At 56.6% G+C, this 23,465-nt stretch overlaps 1 protein-coding gene across 2 annotated transcripts; it reads right to left on the reverse strand.

Moving 5' to 3' along the window:
- Positions 1 to 1,355: 1,355 nt before the first annotated feature.
- ATP8B3 (ATPase phospholipid transporting 8B3) lies at positions 1,356 to 22,283 on the reverse strand. Of its 2 annotated transcripts, XM_086411522.1 has the most exons (27): positions 20,810 to 22,283; positions 20,246 to 20,337; positions 19,758 to 19,871; positions 18,618 to 18,716; positions 18,198 to 18,259; positions 17,748 to 17,820; positions 17,447 to 17,517; positions 16,972 to 17,054; positions 15,038 to 15,196; positions 14,398 to 14,486; positions 13,624 to 13,814; positions 13,296 to 13,504; positions 12,337 to 12,359; positions 12,094 to 12,250; positions 11,537 to 11,725; positions 11,342 to 11,454; positions 9,715 to 9,879; positions 9,505 to 9,616; positions 8,444 to 8,519; positions 8,136 to 8,244; positions 7,474 to 7,858; positions 7,155 to 7,378; positions 4,640 to 4,723; positions 4,276 to 4,515; positions 3,954 to 4,092; positions 3,532 to 3,659; positions 1,356 to 2,408 (listed from the first exon to the last, which is right to left on the reverse strand). In XM_086411522.1, exons 1-27 carry the CDS (start codon positions 20,856 to 20,858, stop codon positions 1,557 to 1,559), a joined length of 4,287 nt encoding a protein of 1,428 aa, XP_086267648.1. In that variant the 5' UTR covers positions 20,859 to 22,283; the 3' UTR covers positions 1,356 to 1,556. The 2 variants fall into 2 exon arrangements, with proteins under 2 accessions (XP_086267648.1, XP_086267647.1); XM_086411521.1 differs by lacking the exons at positions 14,398 to 14,486; positions 15,038 to 15,196; positions 16,972 to 17,054; ... (5 more) ...; positions 20,246 to 20,337; positions 20,810 to 22,283 and having other exon boundaries at positions 1,356 to 2,003; positions 2,085 to 2,408; positions 13,624 to 14,056.
- Positions 22,284 to 23,465: the final 1,182 nt, after the last annotated feature.

Consider the following 23,465-nt stretch of genomic DNA (forward strand, 5'->3'; position numbering starts at 1 on the left):
GCCAAAGGACCCTCCTGAAGCAACCCCCACCCCCCAGGCAGGCTCCTGCCCTGCACGGACTCCACCCAGACACCCCAGCCTCCTAGGGCCTGTCCGGGCATGACTTCACCTTTCTGTCTGGCATGGGAGGTGGGTGGTGCACTCCTGTGTAGCTCCCCTTCCAGCCCACAATAGGACCCTAGAAAACAGACGGTACCCCCAGAAATCACGGAAAGGGGCTCTGGGGCAGTCTCCTGGCCTGGGACTCCACTTCTGACTCCAGGCCCCATGCTCCCACCAGGGGAGAGCCTAGTTTCTAGGACAGGCCCCAGATAAGGTGGGTGCGGTAGCCAAAGGGGGTCCCTCACACCCTGAAAGTCAGAAGGTCTGAGTTTGGAGGGCTGGGCCTGAGGGTGCAGATTCAACCCACCTGAAATGAGGATGGGGGTGGGTGGAGTGTGTTCTAGGGCCCCTGCACAGGCTGGAATCGGGGCCACTCATATTCTTTGCCCAAAGCAGTTACAGTAACGTCACACCAACCTATCAGTTCCTGGGCTCCTCCTGAGGCCCCAGCAGAACCCTCCCCCAAATGGCTGGTCTTTGGTGGGGGGATTCTCTCTGCCAAGGGTGAGGGAGGGTCAAGAGGCCACGTGGCCCTGAGTGTGTAATCACGACTGGACACTAGGGCAGCTTTCGGGGGACACACAATTTGGGTCATCCAAATAAAGACCCCTCCACCTCACCCTCAGGTGACAGACTTAAAAGTTAAAAAAAAGAAAAAAAATCCTCATCGTTGTGAACCATTGCTGTGCTGGATTTGTTGTTTTGTTTTTCTCCAATAAATTATTTTCTAGTCACTCACCTGGGCTTGTGCATTGGTTGAATGCGGGGGGTGGGGGGGGGCTGGCGCAGGAAGGGGAGGCATGGGGCCCACCCTCTGTGAAGGGAGAAGGGGATGAGGGAAAGAGTAAGTGGGCCTCTCCACTCTGAACACAGCCCTCCCTGTCCCACCCCCACAGGGCTCCACCCTCCATGGAGCCTTTGGGCCACCCGAGTCTCAGGATCCTGTGGGCTCTGCTTCTGAGGTGTCACTGTCCACTACCTTCTGAGCACCAAGTGTAAAGTGACTTAAGGAGAAGGCACCCTGGTGGAGGGAGAGGCTAGGTGGTGCCAGGACCTTATAAACTGTGCTGAGACAGGACAACAGGCAGCAGGCAGGAAGCCAGCGCTGGTAAGCAGTCTGCTCTGCACCTTCCTCCCTTCTGAGAGCAATAAAGCTTTTATCCACATAATCTGTCCCAGGGTGAAAAAAAAAAAAAACAAAACCAAAGCCCAGCTTTCCCCACAATTCCCCATTACACCAATAGAGGACAGTGTTTTGATTTTCTTTTTCTTTTTTTCCTTAAACCATAAAAGACTTCCATGGGGCATCACAAAAAGAAGTACAGGAAGAGGGAGCCTCAAGGAGTCCTAGGGTCAGACAGACTGTGATTTATTAGGGAAAGAGGAGCCGGTGGAGCCCTGTCTTCAAGGGATGGCCTCATGCTTGCTGGATGACACTTCCTATGCCTGAGCAGTCACTGATGCCCCAGGGGCCAGGGAAGCTGCTCTGCCAGATTAGGTGCAGCTTGGTCCCCACTGGGCTCTGGCAGCCACTCCATAGGAGACGGCTCCCTCTCCACAGGTGAGGGCTCCACCTCCATTGGCTGCTCGCTGATGGATGATCCTTTTGCACTTGGTGGTACAGTTTCCATCACAGCACTAAGGTTTGAGCTGGAAACTGGCAATATCCCCTCCCTGCGGGGCTCAGGCTCCTTTTGCCAGACGTATGGCCAGTTCTTCCAGGACAGTTTCCGGATATTCCAGAGGGATGTCTTCTCCTGTGGCAGGTATGCTGGCTGGCTCTGCAGGGACAGCTGGCTTGAAGGCAGCGTCTGGCTCTCAACAGAGGTCATTTGGCTCTCTAGAGCTGACAGTGGCATCTCGGTTGGCGGGAGACTCTCAGGAGAATATGTCAACTTCTCCTGTAAAGATCCAGATGGCCAGGTTTTGTTGAGAGGCTGGGGATGAGGAGCAGACCGCCTATCCATGGTCAAGGAGCTCACCTCAGAGGGAGGCTGCATGTCCTCAGAGGACACCTTCCCATGGTGTGAATGCCTCTTCCTCCCCAGAAATGACATCTTCCTTGGGTACCACGAGGACTCCTTCATGCTCCCAGATGGTTCATCAGGTGGCATTGTGTGATCAACCAGCATGTCACTGTTGACCCCCGGTGACCTCCGAAGAATCGTGCCCTGCGTGATGAGGTCAGCATAGCCCTCCCGATGGGAGAAGGCATAGCTGGAGCGCCGGGCCGGTGACTCCCTACGGATACAGGGCACAGACTCCACAGCGATGATCTCCTCACTTGTGACTTTCTCTACCTCTTCCTACAGAGCAAAAGAGAGAGTGGACGTCATCAGGCTCCCAAGCCATGTTGATGTTCAGATCACCTGCCCCTCCAGTGAGGGCCAGAGTCCTTGGCCACTATCAATTGTCCAGGCTCTTTCCTAGGCAAGTTGATCCAACTAGAGTCCTCCATGGGACCTGACTTTGGACCAGCCAATCAGAGTCCTTTGGCTGGGACTTAACTCTGGGCCAGCCATACTCGCCTTGCGTGCCCCTTGGTGGTAAAGTCAGAACTTACCCTGGGGCAGCCCCATGTCCAGCCTGTGTGGCTGAAGGTGGCAGTTTGTGGCCATGTCCTAGTCCACCATTCCAAGTCAACTCTGGGGCCCATCCCAGCTTCAACTCATCCGTCTAGATTCTGATACTATGGGCTACTGAGTCCCAGCTCCCACCGTTTTTCATTGTGGTAAAATACATGTAACATAAGACGTACCATCTCATCCATTTTTAGGTGCACAGCTCAGTGGCACATTCAGTCGTGCAGCCATCCCCATCACCCATCTCTACAACTTTCTTATCTTCCCAAATGGAAATTCTCTCCCCATGAAATACTGACACTCCCTTCCCTCCCCAGCCCCTGGCCCAACCATCTGCTTCCTGTCTCTATGGATCTGACTCCTCTAGGGACCTCCTGGGAGTGGGATCAGACAGTATTTGTCCTTCTGTGTCTGGTTTCCGTCCCTGAGCATCACGTCCTCATGATTCATCCATGTTGTAGCAGGTGTCTGACTCGCCTTAGTTTTAAAGGCTAATATTCCACTGTACGTATATATCACATTTTGTTTATCCATCATCCAATGAACACTGGGTTACCCCGAGTCCCTCTTCTGCCTATCCCATCTCCAAATCACTTCTGTCACCTCGGCCCCCAAGCCCCAGTCACTTCCAGGTGGAAGTCTGGCTATGCTCCCACTGCATCCACCCCAGGAACCACAGCATCCACTTTGGGGCCCTTCTGCCCATCATTTCGTCCCTCGTGGGGACACTGGGTATGTGTATAGCTCTGCTTCTGCCTCATCTCTGCCTCTCCTTCAAGTCCCAGTTCCCAGCACAGGCTCTGGCTGTTGGGGTCCTCCATGTGTGGTGTAGACCCCTACCCCTCACCTTGCGCTGTGGCTTCTTGAGGGCTTGGTAAATGACACGGAAGGCCAGCATAGGCAGGGTGTTCAGTGACACATTCAGCAGGATCACCAGCATGATGGGGGGCTGGGTCAGCACGTTGAGGTCAGCGTCTGGCAACAGGGCGGGATCACAGCAGGCCGTGGCTATGGCCTCACCAGCACCTGCTTGGTGCCTCTCCCCTCCAACACCCTATCTCTTTCTCTTCCCTTCACCCCAGGGAAAGGAGGTGAAAATTCTAAGGAGACACTGACACTTCCTGCACACACACACACACACACACACACACACACACACACACTCCTACCTCACCTGCATGGCCAAGGAGCCTGAGGTTCAGAGGGGCAGAGAGGGTTCTCCGACGGGCACCCCCCCCCACCACTGCCCCATCCCTGCTGAGGGCTCACATAGAAATGGGAAGTTCTTGGGGGAGTGTTTGAAAAGCCACATGCTCTGGGTGAGGCTGGTCATGACCACGTAGAAGCAGAGGCTGAGGAAAATGGCCAGCACAGACAGGACGGTCCAGTACCTGGTGATTAGGATGACCTACACAGGGAAGGGGCGTTAAGGCAGGGGGGATGGGAAGGGAACCGTGGGGTGGGGCTCCACAGGGAGGATGGAGGCCCAGCTCCCGGGGTCTGTGAAGCGGCAGGTCACTGCCAGGAAAGACCTTAGCGCTTGCCGAGGCCCACCCCACCAGGGGAGGGGCAGGCAGATGGCCACCCCTACCTCCATAGTGATGGACAGCAGGCTGGACAGGGCCACGACCACTGCAAAGGACTGGTAGTCACTTAAGCTGACAGGCCCAGCTGAGTTCTGGCTGACCCACAGCGTCATGAAGAAGTTGACCAGAGAGGTGGCTGTGCCGTGGGCGATGGCTTGCAGGATGACCCAGTAGTTGAAGAGCTCCTCCTTCTGGCCTGCGATGTACAGCTCCGGCAACTCAAGGCTCCGCTCTGCGCTCACATCCTGGTGAGTTCACGATGGGGAAGCTGGCTCTTGGGACCAGAAGGGGATGGCCCCTACCCCATCCCAGGCCCCAGGAGAAGAAATATGTACAGAGAAGGAAGAGGCAAGACCTGGAGCTGCTCACCTGCTCAAAGAGCCCGATATAGAGGACCGGGAGGGTGCTGTACAGCAGGTTGAAGAGCGCCAGGAACCAACCTTCGTACAGAGGCTGTGGTGGGAAGGTGGAGGGTGCAGAGAGGGGAGGGGAGGGAGAATGCACTGAGCCTTCAGAGCCAAATGGCTAGAGACAGAAATGAATCTCTACCTAAGGAGACCCATCCAAGCTTGTTTGTCACTTGGAGAGGATGCCAGGTGACTTGGAAAGTCAAGTGACAATCAAGGTTGGGGCTAAGATCAGGGCTGCACGAAGTGATAAAGACTGGAAGAGAAAAGGTATGGAGAAAGGAAAGGCTACCCACTCCAGTATCCATGGACTGTACAGTCTGTGGGATGGCAAAGAGTCAGATGCAACGGAGTGACTTTCACTTTCACTTCAATGCTTTTAAAGTAGCACCTTGGAGTCTGTTTCAAGTGATGACTTTAATACAAAGTTTACAGGAGGAAAAATGGCTAGAGAGCATGTTTTAAATTTTTCTTTTTGCCATGCTGCACATCATACAGGATATTAGTTCAACCAGGGATAGAACCTGTGTCCCTTGCAGTGGAAGTATGGAAACTTAGCCACTGCACTGCCAAAGAAGTCCCTAGATCATTTTTGACTTAGGAAGTCAGTGATGGTAACAGAGCTGGAAGAGATCTCACAAAGAGACCAAGTCCCTTCCTGAATGCACAAATCCAGACTAGTGAAAAAACCATCAGTTTCGGTTCCCAGAACGGCTTTACGTGCATTCTGGGGTTGAGCAAATAAGTAACAACAAAAATTTTTTTTACCAGAATCAAGTTTCTCACCATTGGAGATGAGTCACAAATGAGCATGTGGAAAAGGCTAAGCTGAGCCTTGTTCTGTGGGGTGACTGGAATCAGAAGTATCAGTGTGAACTCATATACACATAGATAGATCAATACAGTACAGGTGTAGATGTGTGCCTAAGCACAGGTTAGTATGTGTATCTCCTGCCTCTGTCTACAAAGAGGACACTGGCATCCCACGTGCGATGAGCACACCAAGGGCTTAGACCTTGGTGTCTAACTACCATTCTCTGGTGAAGACAACTGGCATTCCTTGAGGGAATGGTTCATTCCAGGCTTGGGACCAGGAAAGGACAAAACGAGCCAGGAAGCTCTTGAAGCACCAGAAAGTGAGGACATGCTCAGAGAAGAGCAGGCACAGGGCAAAGGGACAAATCGGAGACAAAATGAGCAACAGGCACAGAATAAAATGAACATATGTGAGTCCATACTGATAGGAGTAAATATTCAAATAAATATATGGGGGGAGAAGGAAGATTAATTCCAGTTAACAAACATAGAAAGACTAAATACCGTCCCCTCTGACATCAGGAACAAGACAAGGATGCCTGCTTTCACCATGGCTATTCAATACTGCACTGGAAAAGTCCTCACCAAAGCAATTAGGCAAGAAAAAGAAATAGAAAGCATCCAAATTGGAAAGCAAGTGGTAGAGCTGTCTCTCTTTGCAGAGGACGTGATCTACGTGCAGAAAATCCCAAAAGACTCACAGGAAAACTACTAGAGCCAATAAAACAAACTCAACAAAGTTTCAGGGCACAGATCCACACACACACAAAAATGTGTTTCTATACACCGGTGGTGGTGTTGCTGTTTAGTTGCTAAGTCTTGTCTGACTCTTTGCAACCCCACAGACTATAGCCCACTAGGCTCCTCAGTCCATGGGATGTTCCAGGTAAGAATACTGGAGTGGGCTGCCATTTTCTTCTCCAGAGCATCTTCCTGACCCAGGGATCAAACCCGTGTCTCCTGCATTGGCAGGCGGATTCTTTACCATCTGAACCACCGCATGGTACCACTTCCTATACAGCAGCAATAAGCAATATCAAAAGGGAATTAAGGAAACAATTCCATTTATAGTAGCATCTAAAATAATAAAATACCTAGCAATAAAAGGCAAAACAAAAAATATATTTATGAAGAATGCTCTTGTAAAGCTCTCTCTCGGCTGTCTGGGTATTGGTGACAGGGAGGCCATTCTGTCTCATGAAAGTCTATTTTCAGACCACAGGGGACATTACTGCCCTATGTATGACTCCTCTTACACTCTGGAGAGCACATCTAGTATTCACCACAATACTGTCAAGAATCTTGAAGTCAGGGACCCAGCCCTTACAACCTTACCTTCTCTGAAGTTCAGGTTCTTGTTTTTTCCCCTTGAAGAATGTACATTTGGAGCACCTGTCCTGCCCTTGCTTCAAAGCTCAAATTTGCCAAATATCCCTGAAAATGCTCAGCACAGAGCTGGGCACGGAACCATCCCCCACTTTATGTAGATTCTATACCTCTGTTAATGCAGCCAGATATTGATTGAAGGCTGTTTTGCTCTGTGGCTTCAGGCATGCTCTGCCCCCTGAGGACCTCCGAGTGGGAGCATGCCTGCTGCCTTCCTGGAGGCTGCGGGAAGGACACAGCATCCCTCAGAGGGGAGGGAGTTCCCTCTGGCGCACCTGGGCAGTGAAGCCGCTGTAGAAGGCGAACCAGATCTGGACCATCATGCCGGCCAGCGTCTTGTACAGGAAGTAGCGCAGGAACTTGCAGACGCGCATGTAGGACCATCGTCCGTGCACCAGCAACAGCCGCCGCAGGAAGCAGAACTGGGCCAGCACGTAGTCGCTGTTCTGCACCGCCTGCATGCCCTCCTGACCTGCCACCCCTACGCCGATGTCTGCAGCTGCAGAGGCACACGCAAGCCTGTCGGCCCAGGGACCCCAGCCTGCTGCTCCCACCTGCTGCCAGCCTCCCCTAGCCCCGCTGCCCACCACCCACTCTTGATCATGTTGACATCGTTGGCGCCATCCCCGATGGCCAGGGTCACCACATTCTGGTATTTCTTGACCAGCGCCACGATCAGGGCCTTCTGCTTGGGCGTCACGCGGCAGCAGATGACCGCCTGGCATCGGGAGGCCAGCTCCACGAAGGCCCGCTCCCGCCGCTCCTCAGCACTCCGGAGGGTCTTGGAGCCTTCGTGCTGGGGCGCCAGCCCCGAGCTCCGCAGCTGGATCCCCAGAGTCCGCCACATGAGGGACAGGCGCCTGGCCTGCAGGAAGTCCACCCTCTCCTCTCCCGGCTCCTGCCAGGACTCCAACGGGTCCACGTTCACGTTCTGGACCGGGGCTCGGGGTTCCTTGCGCAGGGACAGCAGTAGCTGGTCCTGGCTCACAGGTGACAGGGGTGGGTCACTCTGCTGCACCCCTCCCTCTCCCCGCCCCACCCCCCGACTGTGCCCTTCTCCCAGCCGGACCTGACTGCACCCTCCCTTGCTCCGGCCCAGCTGAGAACTGTCTCTCGGGGTGGCCGTCACCTTGGCTGGTCCAATGGTGCATCTGAGGGCCTTTCAGTGGAAGCAGCCCCAGCCTCAGCCCGCAGCTCCTCCCAGGCCCCTCCCCCGGGTACCAGGGCTCCACCGTCCACCCTGACCTAACACTGACCAGGAACTCCCCGTTAATGACCAAGGCCATCTTGAACTGCAGGGGAAGCTCTTTCTTTTCTCCACCTTGCAGGTTGTTGTTGTTCTCCCAGTAGACCTCGAGGATCCGCCTGCACGGGGGTGGGGGTGGGGGTGGGGGCCCAACCAGGCCTCAGCCACGTCAGCCACACATGCTTCCTTGCATCTACACCCCAGCTACAAGAAGCCAGTCCAGGCAGACCCCAGGGCCATGGCTGTGTCCTCGGCGTCCCATCCCCACCCTGACCCCCCTTCCCCTTCAGGATCATCCACCCCATCCCCACTTCTTACACGATCTCCTTCTCCTCCAGAATGATCATGTTCTCTGAGAGCAGCTCGCAGGCAAAACCAATGTTCACCGCTGTCTCTGCAAACCAGCCCAGTTCAGCCCTTGTGGAGAGGCCCCACTGCCTGGAGGCCAACCCCACCCATCTTGCCCATCACAGCAGCATGCCCCTCCCACTGGCCACAGCGATTGGTTCAGAGGAGGCCATGTGACCATGGCAGCCAATGAGAGTCAGCCCTGAGACTTCAGCTCTGAGCTTACAGAGGACTCCACTCCTGGCTGGGGCTGGGCGGCTGCAGGGAGGTGAGTCTGGGGCCAAGGTTAAAGCACCTGTAGACATTTCAGTGCCTAGGATCCCCACAAAATGATTTAATGTCTGGGGCGGGGAGGGGGGGGTGGAGAAAAACGTGACTTAACTTCTTAGGAAAAAAATGAATACAGAAATCCAACCTATGGGACTTCCCTGGCAGTCCAGTGGTTAAGACTCCATGTTGCCAATGCAGTGGGCCCAGGTTCCATCCTTGGTTGGGGAACTAAGATCCCACATGACTGGCAATGCGGCCAAAAAAAAAAAAAAATCCACCTTGGAGATTGGTCTTTATACCAGCAGAGCTGTTACATGTCATTCTAAATATTTGGAGTGTATGTGCCTCCTGCCCACACAAGTCCTAATGGAGCCCTGTAGGCACCAATGCCCAGTGGAGGCCCCCTCAGAAGCCTCAGGGGGTGGGAGAACCAGGGCTCCACAGCCACAGGACCAACTTGGCCCCTAGGTGGCTGGGCAGCCTTGGGCAGGTGGCCAGTGCTCTCTGAGCCCCAGGAGGTAACCAGGGCCCCACCAAACAGCGCTGCCAAGGGGGCCAAATCCCCAGGAGGCGCTCAGCATGGCATCAGCCCACCAGAGAGAGGCACCCAGGGTCTCGGTTCTCCCTTCTCAGGGACACACAGTGGTGGGCTACAGTGAGCTCAAGACAACAGGGAGGGCCTGACGGTGACTCTGGGATGAGGTGAGCCCTTCCCGTGCCTCCCTTCTCCCTGCGCTGGGGGTTGCCACCCTAGGACCCACCTTGCTTGTCCCCTGTGAGGACCCACACTTTGACGTTCCCCTGCTTGAGACACTTGATGGTTTCGAGGACACCGTCCTGGAGCCTGTCCTCGATGGCTGTGGCTCCCAGGAGCTGGGGTGGGGAGGAGGGAGTGGGCGAGGACAGACTGAGCAGGGACCCAGCTCCCTGGTGGGGCTGGGGTGTGGCGCCCTGCCCCTGGCTCCACCCACCTGAAGGCTCTGCTCCATCTCCTCGTACACCTGGTGCAGGGCCTGGGCACGGTTCTGCAGCAGGATGCTGGCCTCCTGGTGCCGCTGCCGCCACTCCTCATACACCTCCTCATCCACCTCTTTGCAGGCCAGGCACAATGTCCGAAGGGTCTCCTTGGCAAAGGACTGGGGCCGGCAGGCAGATGACGCTGGCACCCCTGCCACTCCGGGGAACCCCTGCAGCCCTTCTCCCTCTGCCTGGGCCCCCAACCTGCCCCTACCCACACAGTCTGTCCTCCGGTGGCGGGGGGAGGCTGGGACCACATGCCACCCTGCTCCACACCCGCTCTGTCTCAACCCACCCCCCGCAGACACCCCACTCGCTCTGTTTAGCCTCCAGATCTCAGCCTGCCTATTTCCCTAGCCAGGAACATCCACCCTATGATTTGTGCTGCAAATTCTAACCCTTAGGCAAGACCCTCCGTGAAGCCCTGCTAGACCCCTTCCCAATCAGGATTCTGTCCTCCCGGGAGCCCTCTCTCTGCCTCAGTTCTCAAGGAACTGAGGTAGGGGGTGGGGCACGGGAAAGGATCCTGTGGGACTCTGTCTCCAGGCGCACGGGAGGACCCAGCACTCTCTCACCCCATTGCAGCTCTTCCTTCATAAGCTCCAACCCTGCTCTGGGTCTTTTGCCCCAACAGGCAGCCCCTCGACTGGCTTCTGCTCCTGACTGACATGAGCTTGGATGGCTGCATGTGAACATGTCGAGTGCCCCAGACAGGCCTGTGCGCCTCCTCTCATGCCTCAGTTTCCCTATCCATACCGTGGGCAGTTGAGCCCAGTCATCCTGCCGAGCTCCTGGGCTCTGGGTCACTGCTGTGACTGTACTTCTTCGGTTTTGGGTCAGGACCCAGACATCTGCTCCCCACCACTCCCTCCTAGCAGAGTGGAGCACGCTGGGAGACCCCTGAGGGGAGGGACAGAGGACATTCTTTCCACAAACAGCCCTGCTGGGTCCTGTGCTGGGTGAGGCCGGGGACCCATGGGTTTAGGAATGGGCCCACATGGCAGGACAGCCCATGTCAGAGTCAGGGCAGGAAGAGCTCCCTGGAGGTGGGGACTGAGGGCTGAACCTCGAGGACAGAAGGATGCTGAGCGCCTGAGTGGAGGGAGAACAGGGAATAGCATGTGCAAGGGCCCTGGGGCAACACCGGAAATGGGTTCTGGGAAACCCCTCGAGAACAGGGAGACCAGGGCAGAGATGACAGACAGCAGAAAACAGAAGGATGAAGCTTGGCAAGGGGCCAAGGCTAATGGGCCCTCACCTGGAGATGAAAGGTTTGGGGCAGAGTGGGCTGAGTGTGTCCCGGAACCTAGGCCTGGCTGGCAGAGAGGGAGGAATCCAGGGCAAAACCCACCCACAGGATGTCCTTGCCTGACTCAAAAGAAGATGTCCCCTCTGGGCAGTGCAGCTTGGAGCTGGGCTTCATCTTCAGCCCTTGAGTGTGTGTTTGTGTGTTGGGCAGAACAGTGTGCAACCTGACCAACTGTCCATGGCTTCCCTGAGGCCATTTCTCTGCACATTCTTTTCCCCTGCCCCTGTGTCTTCGACTCTGCCCCTCCACCCTCCCTTCCCACAGGGACTCACGGCCAAGGCCTCCTCTGTGGCCCATTCTGTCTCGCCTTTCTTTTGCAGGCGCTCATAGATGACTGTGTCAGCCCCTTTGGTGTAGAGGTAGATGGAGCCCTCGGGCTTGCGGACTGTGGAGGAAGAGGCCTGGCTGCCCACATACACTCCCCTCCTCACCTCCCCCCAACCCCACCCAGGACTGCGGGCCCTCACCCAGCACTGACATCCGCTTGCGGATGCTGTTGAAGTCCATCATGGCCAGGACCTGGTACACACACTCCTCCCCCAGCTCCATCAGGGTGATGCTGTCCTGCGTGCGTGCCAGGAACACGTAGCCAAAATTTCGGGCCGCTGTGACTAGTGCCTCCTCGTCCGGGGAAGCTGCCTGGTACACTAGCTGGTCTGGCCAGGGCGGGGAGGGGTCTGAGAGCTTGACCTTGTTGGAGACCCACCACCCACCTGTCTCCACCTGCTTAGCACAGGGAGGAAACAGATACAGGAAGTGCCCAATATGTATTTGCGGGACGACAGTTTCTTGGGCCGGCATAACCTCTAAGTACAATAAAAGAAAGGAGCGATTGCATCCCAGTCCATAAGTCCTCCTCCTCCCTGTACGATGACAGGCCAGGACACCCTCAGTGGCAGAGGCTAGGTGGGGTTCGGGCCGGGGGCCTGGGAGCTCTCTAATTGGGATGAGAGGGCCCTGGGAGCTGGCGGGAGAGCATCTGGGGAGCCCAGGCCCAGCCATGCCCAGGGTTGGGGGCACTCACTGTTCTTCTCCTGCACCATCACCGTGTGGCAAACGGCCAGCACGCGCCAGAACTCGCGCACCCGCCAGTCCTGGTTGGCCCGCACAGCCTGCAGGAGTTGCGCGTTGCAGAATAGCAGCTTCCCATCAGCAAATTCATTCCAGAGGAAGGGGTTCTCCTGCAGGGGGTGGGGCACAGGCCAGCCCTGGGTGGGTCACTGCCCTTCCCCCCACCACCCAGGGCTCCGGGGCGGCCAGGGCTCACCTTGCCTGGGGTCTCCTCTGGGCCTGGGGAAAGACTCAGCTTTAGGCCTCAGCTCCCAGTCCCCGCATGGGGTCCCACAGCACCCCCTCCCTGGGCCAGGCTTCCTGGGGCTGCCGGCTGCAGCTAGACCAGCCAGGCCTGCACCCTGGACCCAGCGCCTCAAGCCACCAAAGACCCCAGCCTCAGCTTCTGCCTGGAGAATAGGATGCAGCCATGTGTCCCAGGGACCCCCTCCAGGGCGGTGGGCTGGAGGGCGTATGGGAATGGGGTTCAGCCCTGTAGAATATGTTTGGTTTGACCTCCTCCTGGTGTCCTTTTAAAATTTGGACTTGGCCACCTACTTTGAAAAATAAGGTGATTTCACAAAAACCTGGGTCCGTAGCACTTCTAGAAACATCAGAGACCGGCTGGGATTGGTGCCACTCAGCATGGGCCTGGTGCCCTACCTGACAGTCAGGTGGCATCAACCCAAGGGCAGGGGCCCAGGTCTGTCATGCGACTGCGCATGAGGCCCAATATCGCCCAGTGGGGCCCTCTGTCGGCTCCTGGTCTAAACTGTGGCCGCTGCTTATCAACTAGACCAGAGACTGGTGAACCATGCCTCCACCTCAGGACTAGTTTCTGTGTGACCTGCAAGGCTATAAATGTTTTTCACATTTCTAGAGAGTTGGGAGAAACCTGAAAAGATATTATCTTGTGTGATACGTGGAAATGCTATGAAATTAAAAATTCGGAGTCCGGGTGAGAGCAGCAGCTGCTTTCTGGGGCCAGAGACCCAGCGGCCTTAGTGGCCAAACATATTGACCCGTGGGTCCTTTATAGGAATAGCTAACCAACCCCCAAGTGAGAGGAAGCCCCTTGGCAATAGTGGTAGGGCACCAATCGGTGTGGGATGCTGGATGCCGGGCCACTGCTGTGAGACCCTGGACACGGGGAGCGGGGCGCGGGCGGGGTCCCACCGTAGACAACTCCGTTGATGCAGCACTTCTTGAAGGTCATGATGTTCTGGGTGAGCGTGCCCGTCTTGTCGGAGAAGATGTACTCCACCTGGCCCAGCAGGTCATTGAGGCTGGTGCTTCGCGCTTTGGCGGGCAGGTCCTGGGGCTCATAGTACATGTGCTCATCCCAGTTGATGAAGACGCTGTTCCCCAGGTAGATGAATTCGGCCCTGCTGATGCACGCATGCGCACTCGCACGTTGGGTCACCCAGCCCTTGGGCCTGCTGTCCCTCCCCCACCTTCCCTTCCGGCTCAGCATGGGGCGGGGCCCGGAGGCCCCGGGGCTCACATAATGAACATGGCCATGGGCACCAGGACGCTGAGCAGGATGAGAAAGCCCCAGAAGATGAAGAAGGCCTCCATAGCCACACTGCGCATGTGCACGGCAGACACGTAGTGGTGATTGGCCTTGAACTCCTTCACCTTGTGCCAGAAGCCAAAGGTCAGGACTGCGGAAACCACCACCATGGACACAAAGATCTGCGCTCGGAGGGGAGGAGGGGCGCAGCGTGAGGGGGCCCGGGCAGCAGCGAGGCACCTCGGGGACGCGCGCACCCTTAGTGTGAACGGACAAGCACGGGGCGGGGAGCGGGTGTCCCCCAGCATTGCTTCAGGATGGGACGGCGGTCAGGGTGGGGAGGGGCTGGCAGTCCAGGGGGAGGGCAATGTGCAGGTTTTCTGCCGAGCTTCGCGGCTGCGAAATTATTATTTCGATAATTTTTAAAAAGGTAAAAGTTGATTTAGGCAAAAAATTAAGGATTTTTAAAGATCGGTGGAGGATAGGTGGGCATCTTATCTCCTGCGGGTTTTGGAGACGTTGCAATCAAATATTGTTTTATAAAACCTTCCTCCACCGCCCCTCCCTCCCCCCCCCTCCCCCCGCCCCAAATCGCCATTTGAAGAAAAAATTCTCTGGCCTGACCAGGCGATCAAGCTGCATATTCTTCAGAGGAGGGAAACTGAAGCCTGGAAGATGACAGCCATGGGGCTTCTGTGCGGTGGGGCCCTTTCGCTCCCCTCCTCCATGGCCCCCCACCCAGGGCAGGGGGTCTAAGAAGCTCACCAGGACCACCAGTCTGTTCATCAGATGGTCTATCTTGGTTCTCTTCAGATGGATCTTGCCACAGTTCTTCATGATTTTTGTGTCAAAACCTGCAAGATTTCCATCCACTCATCCATCTGTCTATCTACCACCCATTCATCATCCATCCATTCATCTATCTATTCATCTATCCACCATTCATTCATCCATCCACCCATCCCTTCATTCATCCATCCACTAATCCATCCACTGTCCACCAACCATTCATTCATCCATCCATCCATTTACCATCTGTCCAACCATCCAACCATCCATTTATCCATCCACTCTCCCATCTACTCATCCATCCACCCACCCTCCATCTCTCTGTCACCCCCTACCCATCTATTCACCTACTCCACCACCCATCATTCCATCTATTATAAATACCCCCATTTCTCCAGTCAAAACAAAGGTGCTGGCTCAACATGTCCATTCCTGCAGTTTCAGAAATGAGAGTCCAGAGAAATCACACCAGGAGCCCTTCATCCCATAGCAGCAGACATTTGGCGGCCAGGCCTGGCCTTGTGACTTCCTGCCAGTGACGTCAGGGTTCTCCGCCACCCAGCCCTACCCCTGACCTGGGCAGGATGGGCCCCGGGGCCCCGGAGAGCAGCTGTACCGGCATAGACGACCAGTCCATAGCAGGTGTCTGTGTTCCGGACCTTGCAGCCTCGCAAGAGGATGTTGCCACTATCCAGGGGGTATTTCTTGCCCTTCCACTCCAGGCACCCGACGAAGTGGTGCATTCGGCTGTTGGGTTCCTCACACACCACCTTCCCTGTGGGCAACCCAGTGTTCAGGGAGCCACAAGCATGGTGCAACTCAGCCACCCCTCTTCAATACTGGTTGGGGGTGGGGGACTCAGGGAATGTTCCTATCACTCTCCAGCCAGGGGCACCTGCATGGGCCCCACACTACCCCAAACCGGCCCCAATGGCACCTCCACCCCCACTATACAACACAGCCTCCTCCTGGATGCTCCAAGCTGGGCGTTCCTGGCCTCAGGGCCTTTGCGTGTGCTGTCTCCTGTGGTGGTACACACACCTCCTCAGGGAAGCCCTCCTTGATCCTCCAGCCAGATATGGCCCTCCCCGCATTGAGCCCCTTCCTCCCTGCCAGTGTCTGATGTCACCAGACGTTTATTCCTGCAGCCATATCAGTAATGTCTGTGAGGGACTTCCTTGGTGGTCCAGTGGCTAAGACTCCCTGCTCCCAATGCAGAGGGCCTAGGTTCCATCCCTGGTCAGACAACTAGATCCTGCACACCACAACTAAGAGTTTCCATGCCACAACTAAAAAGGTCCCACATACCAGCACAGCCAAATAAATCAATAAATATTTTTAAATGTTTGTAAGGTCCACCAGTGCAGGCACCGGCCTTATCTCAGTTGAGCTGGGGACACCAGGGCCCAGTCCAGCACCTGACACACAGTAAGTGCTGAACACATATGAAGAGGGAGGGAAGGAAGGGGTGCCCCCATCCAGCACCCTAAACTACAGGGACCAAACACAGGGCACAGAGTTCCCCAGCAGGCAGTAGGGGAGGGCCTGTCCACCATCACCCTGAGAGAGTACAGCCACTGGTCTCACTTCTGTTTGACAAAACCCACCCAGCATGCAAAGGCTGGCCCAAGGCAGCATCTGGCAGGGAGTGGGCTGGGGGGCCACGGGGCTCTTAAGTGACCCTCACCCTTCCTTCTCAGGGGCTGGACCCTGTGTTTCCTGAAAGTAGACATGAGAGCTGTCTAGGGAGGGGCGGGAGAAGGACGGAGGAGCCATGGGGCAAGCCCACACCTCTCACTACCCCTCTGAACCGCAGTCTCCCCCTCTGCAAAATGGGCAAGGATTCTGGGCCATTTGGGGTGGGTCAGGACCCAGAGAGAGCTGTCAGGGTGGCAGGGCCTTTCTCCAGATCCATGAGCAGACACAAAACCAGTGTCTGGATGTCGGGAGCAGAGGGGCTGTGCTTGGAGAGAAAGCTTCTGGCATGCTCCACAGCCAATTAGAGTAACTTGCCTTTGCAATTTGACAGGAAAATAATGATAGCAAATAGTAACAATTAAAAAAAATTATCCCATTGCTGGGGCTCAGCAAACAGTAACTGAACCAATAGGTATGAAATGTCATACTTATCTGGCAGAAAATAATAAACCTGGAGATGTCCCTGTGGGCCTCTCCCAAACATGTAGGTGAATTGCTAGCCAGTGTACATGGGCTGCCTTGGTTTCTTTGTTTTGTTTTGTTTCTTCTTTCTGGTTGCGCCACTCGGCTTGTGGGATCTTAGTTCCCTGACCAGGGATTGAACTCAGGCCCTGGCAGTGAAAGTGCTGAGTCCTAACCAATGGACCTCCAAGGAATTCCCATAGGCTGCCTTTTTGAATAAACAAACAAATGGTCTGGGAATAAATAAGACAGGACAACAGAGGGTAATGTGCCCATCTGGATGTCAGAAGCTGCACAACACCCTCCACCCAGCAGGTGGGGAACCTGTGCTCCCACTGCAGTGGGGGGAGACAGGGCCCAGAGAGGCTGGATGGGTTTGCCAGCTCCCACCTTGGAAGGAGGCTATCTTCCTTATACTGGTCAGCTCGTGGTGCGTGATCATTGGGGCCTGCCTGAACTTCAAGTTGGTCTCCCTGGTGACAAGAAGGGGAGCAAGACAAAAAAGGTGGGACAGACAGTGCCTGGTCAGGGCATGCCCAGCAGAGCCACTCTGGCATTTTCCCTAAGCACCTACTGTGCACCAGCTGCCAAGCAGGAGGCTGAGGCCCAGAGAGGGAGAGGGCCTTGCCCAAGGTCACACAGTGTGTTTGCCAAAGGGCTGAGGCCAGACCCTGGGCCTTCTTGCTTTGGCACCTGGCTCATCGTGGGTGGGGGAGATGGGCTTCCAGAAATGGTGGTGCATTTTTATTGCCCCAGCTGACATTCAAGTGTCTGCATGCTCCCAGGGCAAAGGACCACAACATCCAAGTGGGCCGGGTGTGCAGCTCTCAAGTCCCCAAAAGCCCTAGTGATGACCTGGTCTCACCCGTCGATGTCAGCCGTCTCCACATAGCACAAGCTGCTGGGCTCTGTGCTGGCCAGCAAAACCAAGTCAGCCTGGGGTGAGGAGCAGGGTGGGAGATGACAGCCTTGCATGGGGGCAGAGAAGGGGGAGACCAGTGGTGGGGGGAGGGGGACAGCCCTGCCTCCAAACCACCCCCCCAACCCAGCTCAATGAGGAGGAGATGATGGCCTTGCATAGGGGCAGAGTGTGGGAGACCAGCAGGGTGAGGGACGGGGAGGAGGGGGGGAAATACCCTGTCTCCGGAGCACCCCCTGCAGCTCACCGGGACAATGCTGTCTTTATGCAGACAGACCAGGTCTCCCACATGTAGATTCTTCCATTTTCTCCACAGAAAGCTGCGTGGGTAGGGGTGGCAGGGGTGGGGTGGGGTGGGGGGGTCCTCCCACCCCTTATCCCTGTCCTGATTGCCCCCTCCTCCCAGATTCCAAGGCCCTTCAGACCTTCCTACCCTCCCCTTTGGCTGAACTCTGCTCCATGAGGGTGAACAATTGGATCTTCAGCCCCTGCCCCTGCACAGGGCCCACCCCAAGCCTGGTAGACAGCGGGCATCTAATAAGTGCTGGTCTGGGTTTCCCCTGGCCCCACAGGATGTCCAAGAGCTCAGAAGATGCTGGATGATCTTCCAGGCACACCCCCCGTGAGTGTGCATCCCTCTTCCATGCTGGAGTTGCCTCCCTTGGACAGATCCCACACCCAGCCGCTGCGGCCTCACCTCTTCCCCATTAGGATCTGGCATGGCCGATTGTTGACGATCTTGTCACTCCTGTGTCTCCCCTGGGCCGATGGGGGGTAGGTCAGAGCAGCAACGATTCCCCTCATGCCGCTCAGGCAACAGGACAGACACAGGTGCCCGGCTAGAGAGCCCAAACCCTGCGGTGCCTGTCCAGTGACCCTGCCCCGGGGAGGGTGTTGGCAGCAGAAAGAGGGCGGTTTCCTGCAGGCTGCCCGTGTGGACACTTGGATGACCTGCTGAAGGGACACTGGCACCTGCCCCAGTGGCCACAGGGCACAATGGACAACACAGCCCACCGGGGCTGCCTTCTGCCCACCAGTGTGGACCTTCCTCCCACCGCACCCAGGAGTCAGGAGGACCCACCTGCCTTCGCCCTGCCCTCACCCCGTCCCTCCTTACAATATCATCCACCAGGTCTCGGATGGCCCGGATGGTGAGGAGGCAGACGAGCGGGGCGAACAGTGTGAACCAGGGCAGCGTGGAGATCTCGGGGATGCCCTGACACAGAGGATGGGTCATGCCAGCCAACCGTCTTGGGCACCCTGACCGCCTCCCCTCCCTTCAATCCTGCCCCCTCCCACCCACACATCCAGCACCACAACCTCGAATCCTGCTGTTCCCACCTGCAGGCAACTCCCCTCTGGGCCCTCTCCCTGCCTGGACCTCCTGCCCAGCAATGCCTCCTCTTCCTTCCATGCACCGCCCCCCCAGGTCCTCTCCTCCAGGAAGCCCTCCTAACCCCATGCTTGGTCCCTCCTCAAGGCCTTGGCTCTCATGAGATCCCCTCTGTGCAACCTCAGATCTTCCCTCAGCACAGTTTGGGTGGGGGGCCCACCCCATCACTTGTTCCTACCATGTGGTTTAATGACAGTCATTTCCCCCAGTCCTGAGCCACCTTAAGACAGGTGTCAGGGCCACTACTGGGTCCACAGTGCCCAGAACAGTACCTGCATACAGTAGGTGCTCAAGAAGTGTTTATTGGCTTGATGGATAAAAGCAGCGTCTCACTTTACTCAGATCAGAATGAGACACTGAGTATGAGTTGGAGTGTTTTGGAAACTTCCCTCACCACACGGGGCCCCATCTCTACCCACCACTGCTCATCCATCTCCACCCATGACCAGCCTGATGCCAGGAAGTGACCCAGCGAGTCCCTAGAATCTGATCCTTCCTCCTTGCCCTCTGGGACCTGCTGAGACCAAAGGGGTCAGGAGGCCTCCTCAAACCTGGAGGAGCCATCCATGCACTCACGTCCTTCAATATATATTGAGCACGTCCTGTGTTCCAGGCCCTGGACTGGGCAGTGAGGACCCAGCCATAACGGAACTCCCAGTCTGTGGGGAGTGGACACTGACCCACTAACCACACAAACACATGGGTCTACAGAGCCATGTGGGAACCACCCTGGGTCTACAGAGCCATGTGGGAAGGTGGGAAGTGCGGGGGTGGGGATGGGGGCTTCCTGGAGGAGACAGCTCAAGCAGGTAGAAGGAGTGGAGTGACCATGGGCACTGACTCCTGGGACTACCCTCACCTCACCTGGAGGAGGATGATAAGAAGGAAGTAGAGGTTGGAAAAGCGGTGGAACTGCTCATACAGGTTCAAGGGCAGGAAGGAGAAGACATTGTACTTGGCCGTGTGGATGATGTTCTTCTGGAAGGAGAGCTGGTGTGGGGGTCTGCCTGCCCAGCCCCACCTGGCCTCCACCCACTTGCCCTCCAGCCATGAAGAGCATGAACAGAGCCCCTACTGGGTGCAGGCTTGGTGAGCCAGGTCGGTGACCCCAGGATTCCCTGCAGCAAGGTAGAGCCTGACAGACATACTGTACTGCGAAAGCTGCCTAGGAACATATTTAGGGCAGAGGAGCCACATGGGGCATCCGTGCCGGACCAGTGACTCTGTGAGGCCAGCACTACAGTCCTCAGGACCAAGTGGGAGAACCCAGCAGGCAGAGCCCCGGTGACCACTCTCCCTCACTGGCAGGTCCCCAAAGCCTGTGGGAGCGGGGATGGGGGAGGCCTGCCCACCTTATACTTCCTTCTCTGCCAACACAGAAAGACCTTCTCCTTGAACTGGCTGTTGTAGGCCCGGTTGTTGGCCTGCACCTCCCAGGTGAACTCTGGAGGATAAACACAGGCTAATGACACCATGGAGGAGGGCTAATGGGCCCCTGGGGGATCCAGCTGGTAAACAGACAGGAGGGCCCTCGGCCTCTGTACACGGTAGGCACTTGCTCGGGGAGCCCAGGTAGATCTGAGGATCCAGCCACCCCGAGACAACCCCTAGGCCATGGGAGACCTATTCACACCCACTCCTTCTACAGAGGGGTAAACTACAAGGCCCCGGGGATGAGCTCCAAGGTGTCGGAGGCTGCATGCCCAGCCCAGGTGCTCTGGGTCCCAGGTTTCCAAGTCCTGAGTGCACCCTTCAGTCCCAGGATTTTGAACTACCTGTAACCCCATGAGAACCCTGCACTGGGCCTCCTGTCTCCCCACTTCAGCCACTGTGCTTTCTAATGCCCCTTGGTGGAGCCCACCTTGTGCCCACACCTTTCCCCCCACCCTATACCCACGCTTCGCCCAGACATGCACCTGAGTTCTTCTCCTCGTCAAGGTCTTCTCGGTACGCGAGACTGCCCATGCTGGTGGGGCTGTCGGGCAGAGTGGCCTGAGGTCACACTGGCGGCTGTATAGTGCCCACCACTCCAACCTTCTTGGAAAAGTCATTTCCTATGCCCACCTGATAAAGTCTCCTCCCCAGAATCGGAAGGTCCAGTCACCAGCTGTGAGTCCTTGCTCACTGCTGTGGTCACCTGGCCACTGTTCCCCACCCCACAGCCCCGCACGGCCCTCCGTAGTCCAAGCCCCGCATTGCCGCTCCTGGAAAGGCTGCACACATGTCCTTCCACACAGCACAGGACATCCAGCCTGGTCAGGTGTTCGATCGATTTCTTTGTTGACAGACTAAATGGGCCCCCAGGGTTCTCTGTCATATCTCGAAAGGGAGTGTATGTGGCCAAGGGGCTGAGAGGTCTGAGTGTGGCCCTGGGGTAGCAACCACCAGATTTCCATAGAGCCAGAAGCCTGGTCCCTCCTAGTCCTTCAGTGCCCCTGGCAGCTCCCCAAATGACCCCCAGCCCCAGCACTCCACACCCCTGGTCCCACTGTTCCCTCTGCCAGCAGGACCGTTCCCTTTTGACAGGCTGGCTGGAGGCTCCTCACCCATCTGCTCTCAGCTCATATTTCTCCGATGGCCCAGGCTTGTTCTTGTTCTGGCGCCTCCTCTGGGCCTCCCTTCTACCTGCAGGGTCCCCCATTCCAGCTCTGATCACCCTTTCTCTGCGTCTTCCCCCATCTGGGTTGCCTGCTGAAACTGGAACCTCCCAGAGCAGGGACTGCTGGCCTCTGAGTCATTGGTGTCCCCAGGGCCCCGGGGTGGGATGGCCTGGCTCGGGGCCGGCGCTGATGCTCCCGGGAGCCTGATGAAGGCCAGTGCCCATTCGCCAGAAGAGAAAAAACGAGGCTCGGGGTGAGTGAGGCTCAGCCTGTGGGACCAGAGCCACTAGGAATCCCGGCCCGGGCCAGATGGGGTTAGAGGGCTGCTGCTGGTCAGAATTCACGCAGAGTGTTTTTGGGGACGGCAACACGCCTCCCCCGACAAGGGCTTGCTTCTTCCTCACCCCACTCTCGGCTCACCAGAACGTCCACTAACCCTGGGGAAATCCCGAGCATTCCCACAGCGAAGCGACGCAGGATTCGATGCCCAGCCCCGGAAAATGCACCGGGAGATCTCGGTCCACTACACACCGTGAGCTCCAGCGCCCGTCCGGACCCTGGCCCGCGCGGACCTCTAGGGGGCGCCTCCTCCGCCACGGACTCCCGCCTTCAGGCCCGGCGGAGTTCAGAGAGGGTGCGCGGGCCCACAGAGACACACAGCTGTGGAAGCGCCGCCGCTCACCTGCGCGGGCCGGGGCGGGCGGGGCCGGGCTGCCTGGGGCAGTCCGCTGGAGTTCAAAGCGACGGACGTGGTGGAAGCTGTTAGCCGGGTGCCAACGGGCCTGAAACGGGCGGCGCGGGGGCGGGGCGGAGCTGGGCGGGAGGGCGGGGTCTAGGGCCGGAGGCGGGGCCAATACCAAAGTAGGGGCGGGGCCGAAGGCGGGGTCGAGCGAGGCCAAACTGAACAGGGTCAAAAGAGGCGGAGCCGAAGGCAGGGCCCAGTGACCTCGAGGAACGGGGAAGGAGCGGGCGGGGCTAAGGACAGTGCGGGAGTCGAGGGCGTGGTCTGAGTGGAAGGTGAGTCCAAGGAAGAAGGGCGTTACCCAGAGGCAGGGCCAATACCGAAGGCGAGGCGGGGGGGAAGGCGGGGCCGAGAGTCATCCACGCCGAACACGGCTCCAGGCGGAGGAGCCTAGTGTGACTTCGCGCAACAGAGCTAGAGGAGGCGGGACCAAGGGGGAGGGGCCGAAGGCGGGGCCGAGTGAGGCCTTGCCAGTGGGGCTTGATGGAAGAGTCTTAATCTGGGCTTTTGTATTAAGGGGCTATGACAAACCTGTTAGTTCATTTCAGTCGCTCAGTCGTGTCCGACTCTTTGCAACCCCATGGACTGCAGTACGCCACGCCTCCCTGTCCATCACCAACTGCCAGAGCTTACTCAAACTCACGTCCTTTGAGTCGGTGATACCATCCAACCATCTCATCCTCTGTCGTGCCCTTCTCCTCCAGCCTTTAATCTTTCCCAGCATCAGGGTCTTTTCAAATGAGTCAGTTTTTTGCATCAGGTGGCCAAAGTATTGGAGTTTCAGCTTCAGCATCAGTCCTTCCAATGAATATTCAGAACTGATTTCCTTTAGGATGGACTGGTTGGATCTCCTTGCAGTCCAAGGACTCTCAAGAGTCTTCTCCAACACCACAGTTCAAAAGCATCAATTACTTGGTGCTCAGCCTTTATTGTCCAACTCTCACATCCATACATGATTACTGGAAAAACCAAAGCTTTGACTACATGGACTTTGTTGGCAAAGTAATGTCTCTGCTTTTTAATATGCTGTCTAGGTTGGTCATAACTTTTCTTTTAAGGAGTAAGCATCTTTTAATTTCATGGCTGCACTCACCATCTGCAGTGATTTTGGAGCCCCCCAAAATAAAGTCTGTCACTGTTTCCATTGTTCCCCATCTATTTGCCATGAAGTGATGGGACCAGATGCCATGATTTCAGTTTTCTGAATGTTGAGTTTTAAGCCAACTTTTT

The sequence above is a fragment of the Bos grunniens genome, chromosome 7 (genome assembly GCF_055505025.1).
Source record: "Bos grunniens cultivar Pamir isolate PY7600 chromosome 7, Bosgru_T2T1.0, whole genome shotgun sequence".
Taxonomy (NCBI): Eukaryota; Metazoa; Chordata; class Mammalia; order Artiodactyla; family Bovidae; genus Bos; species Bos grunniens.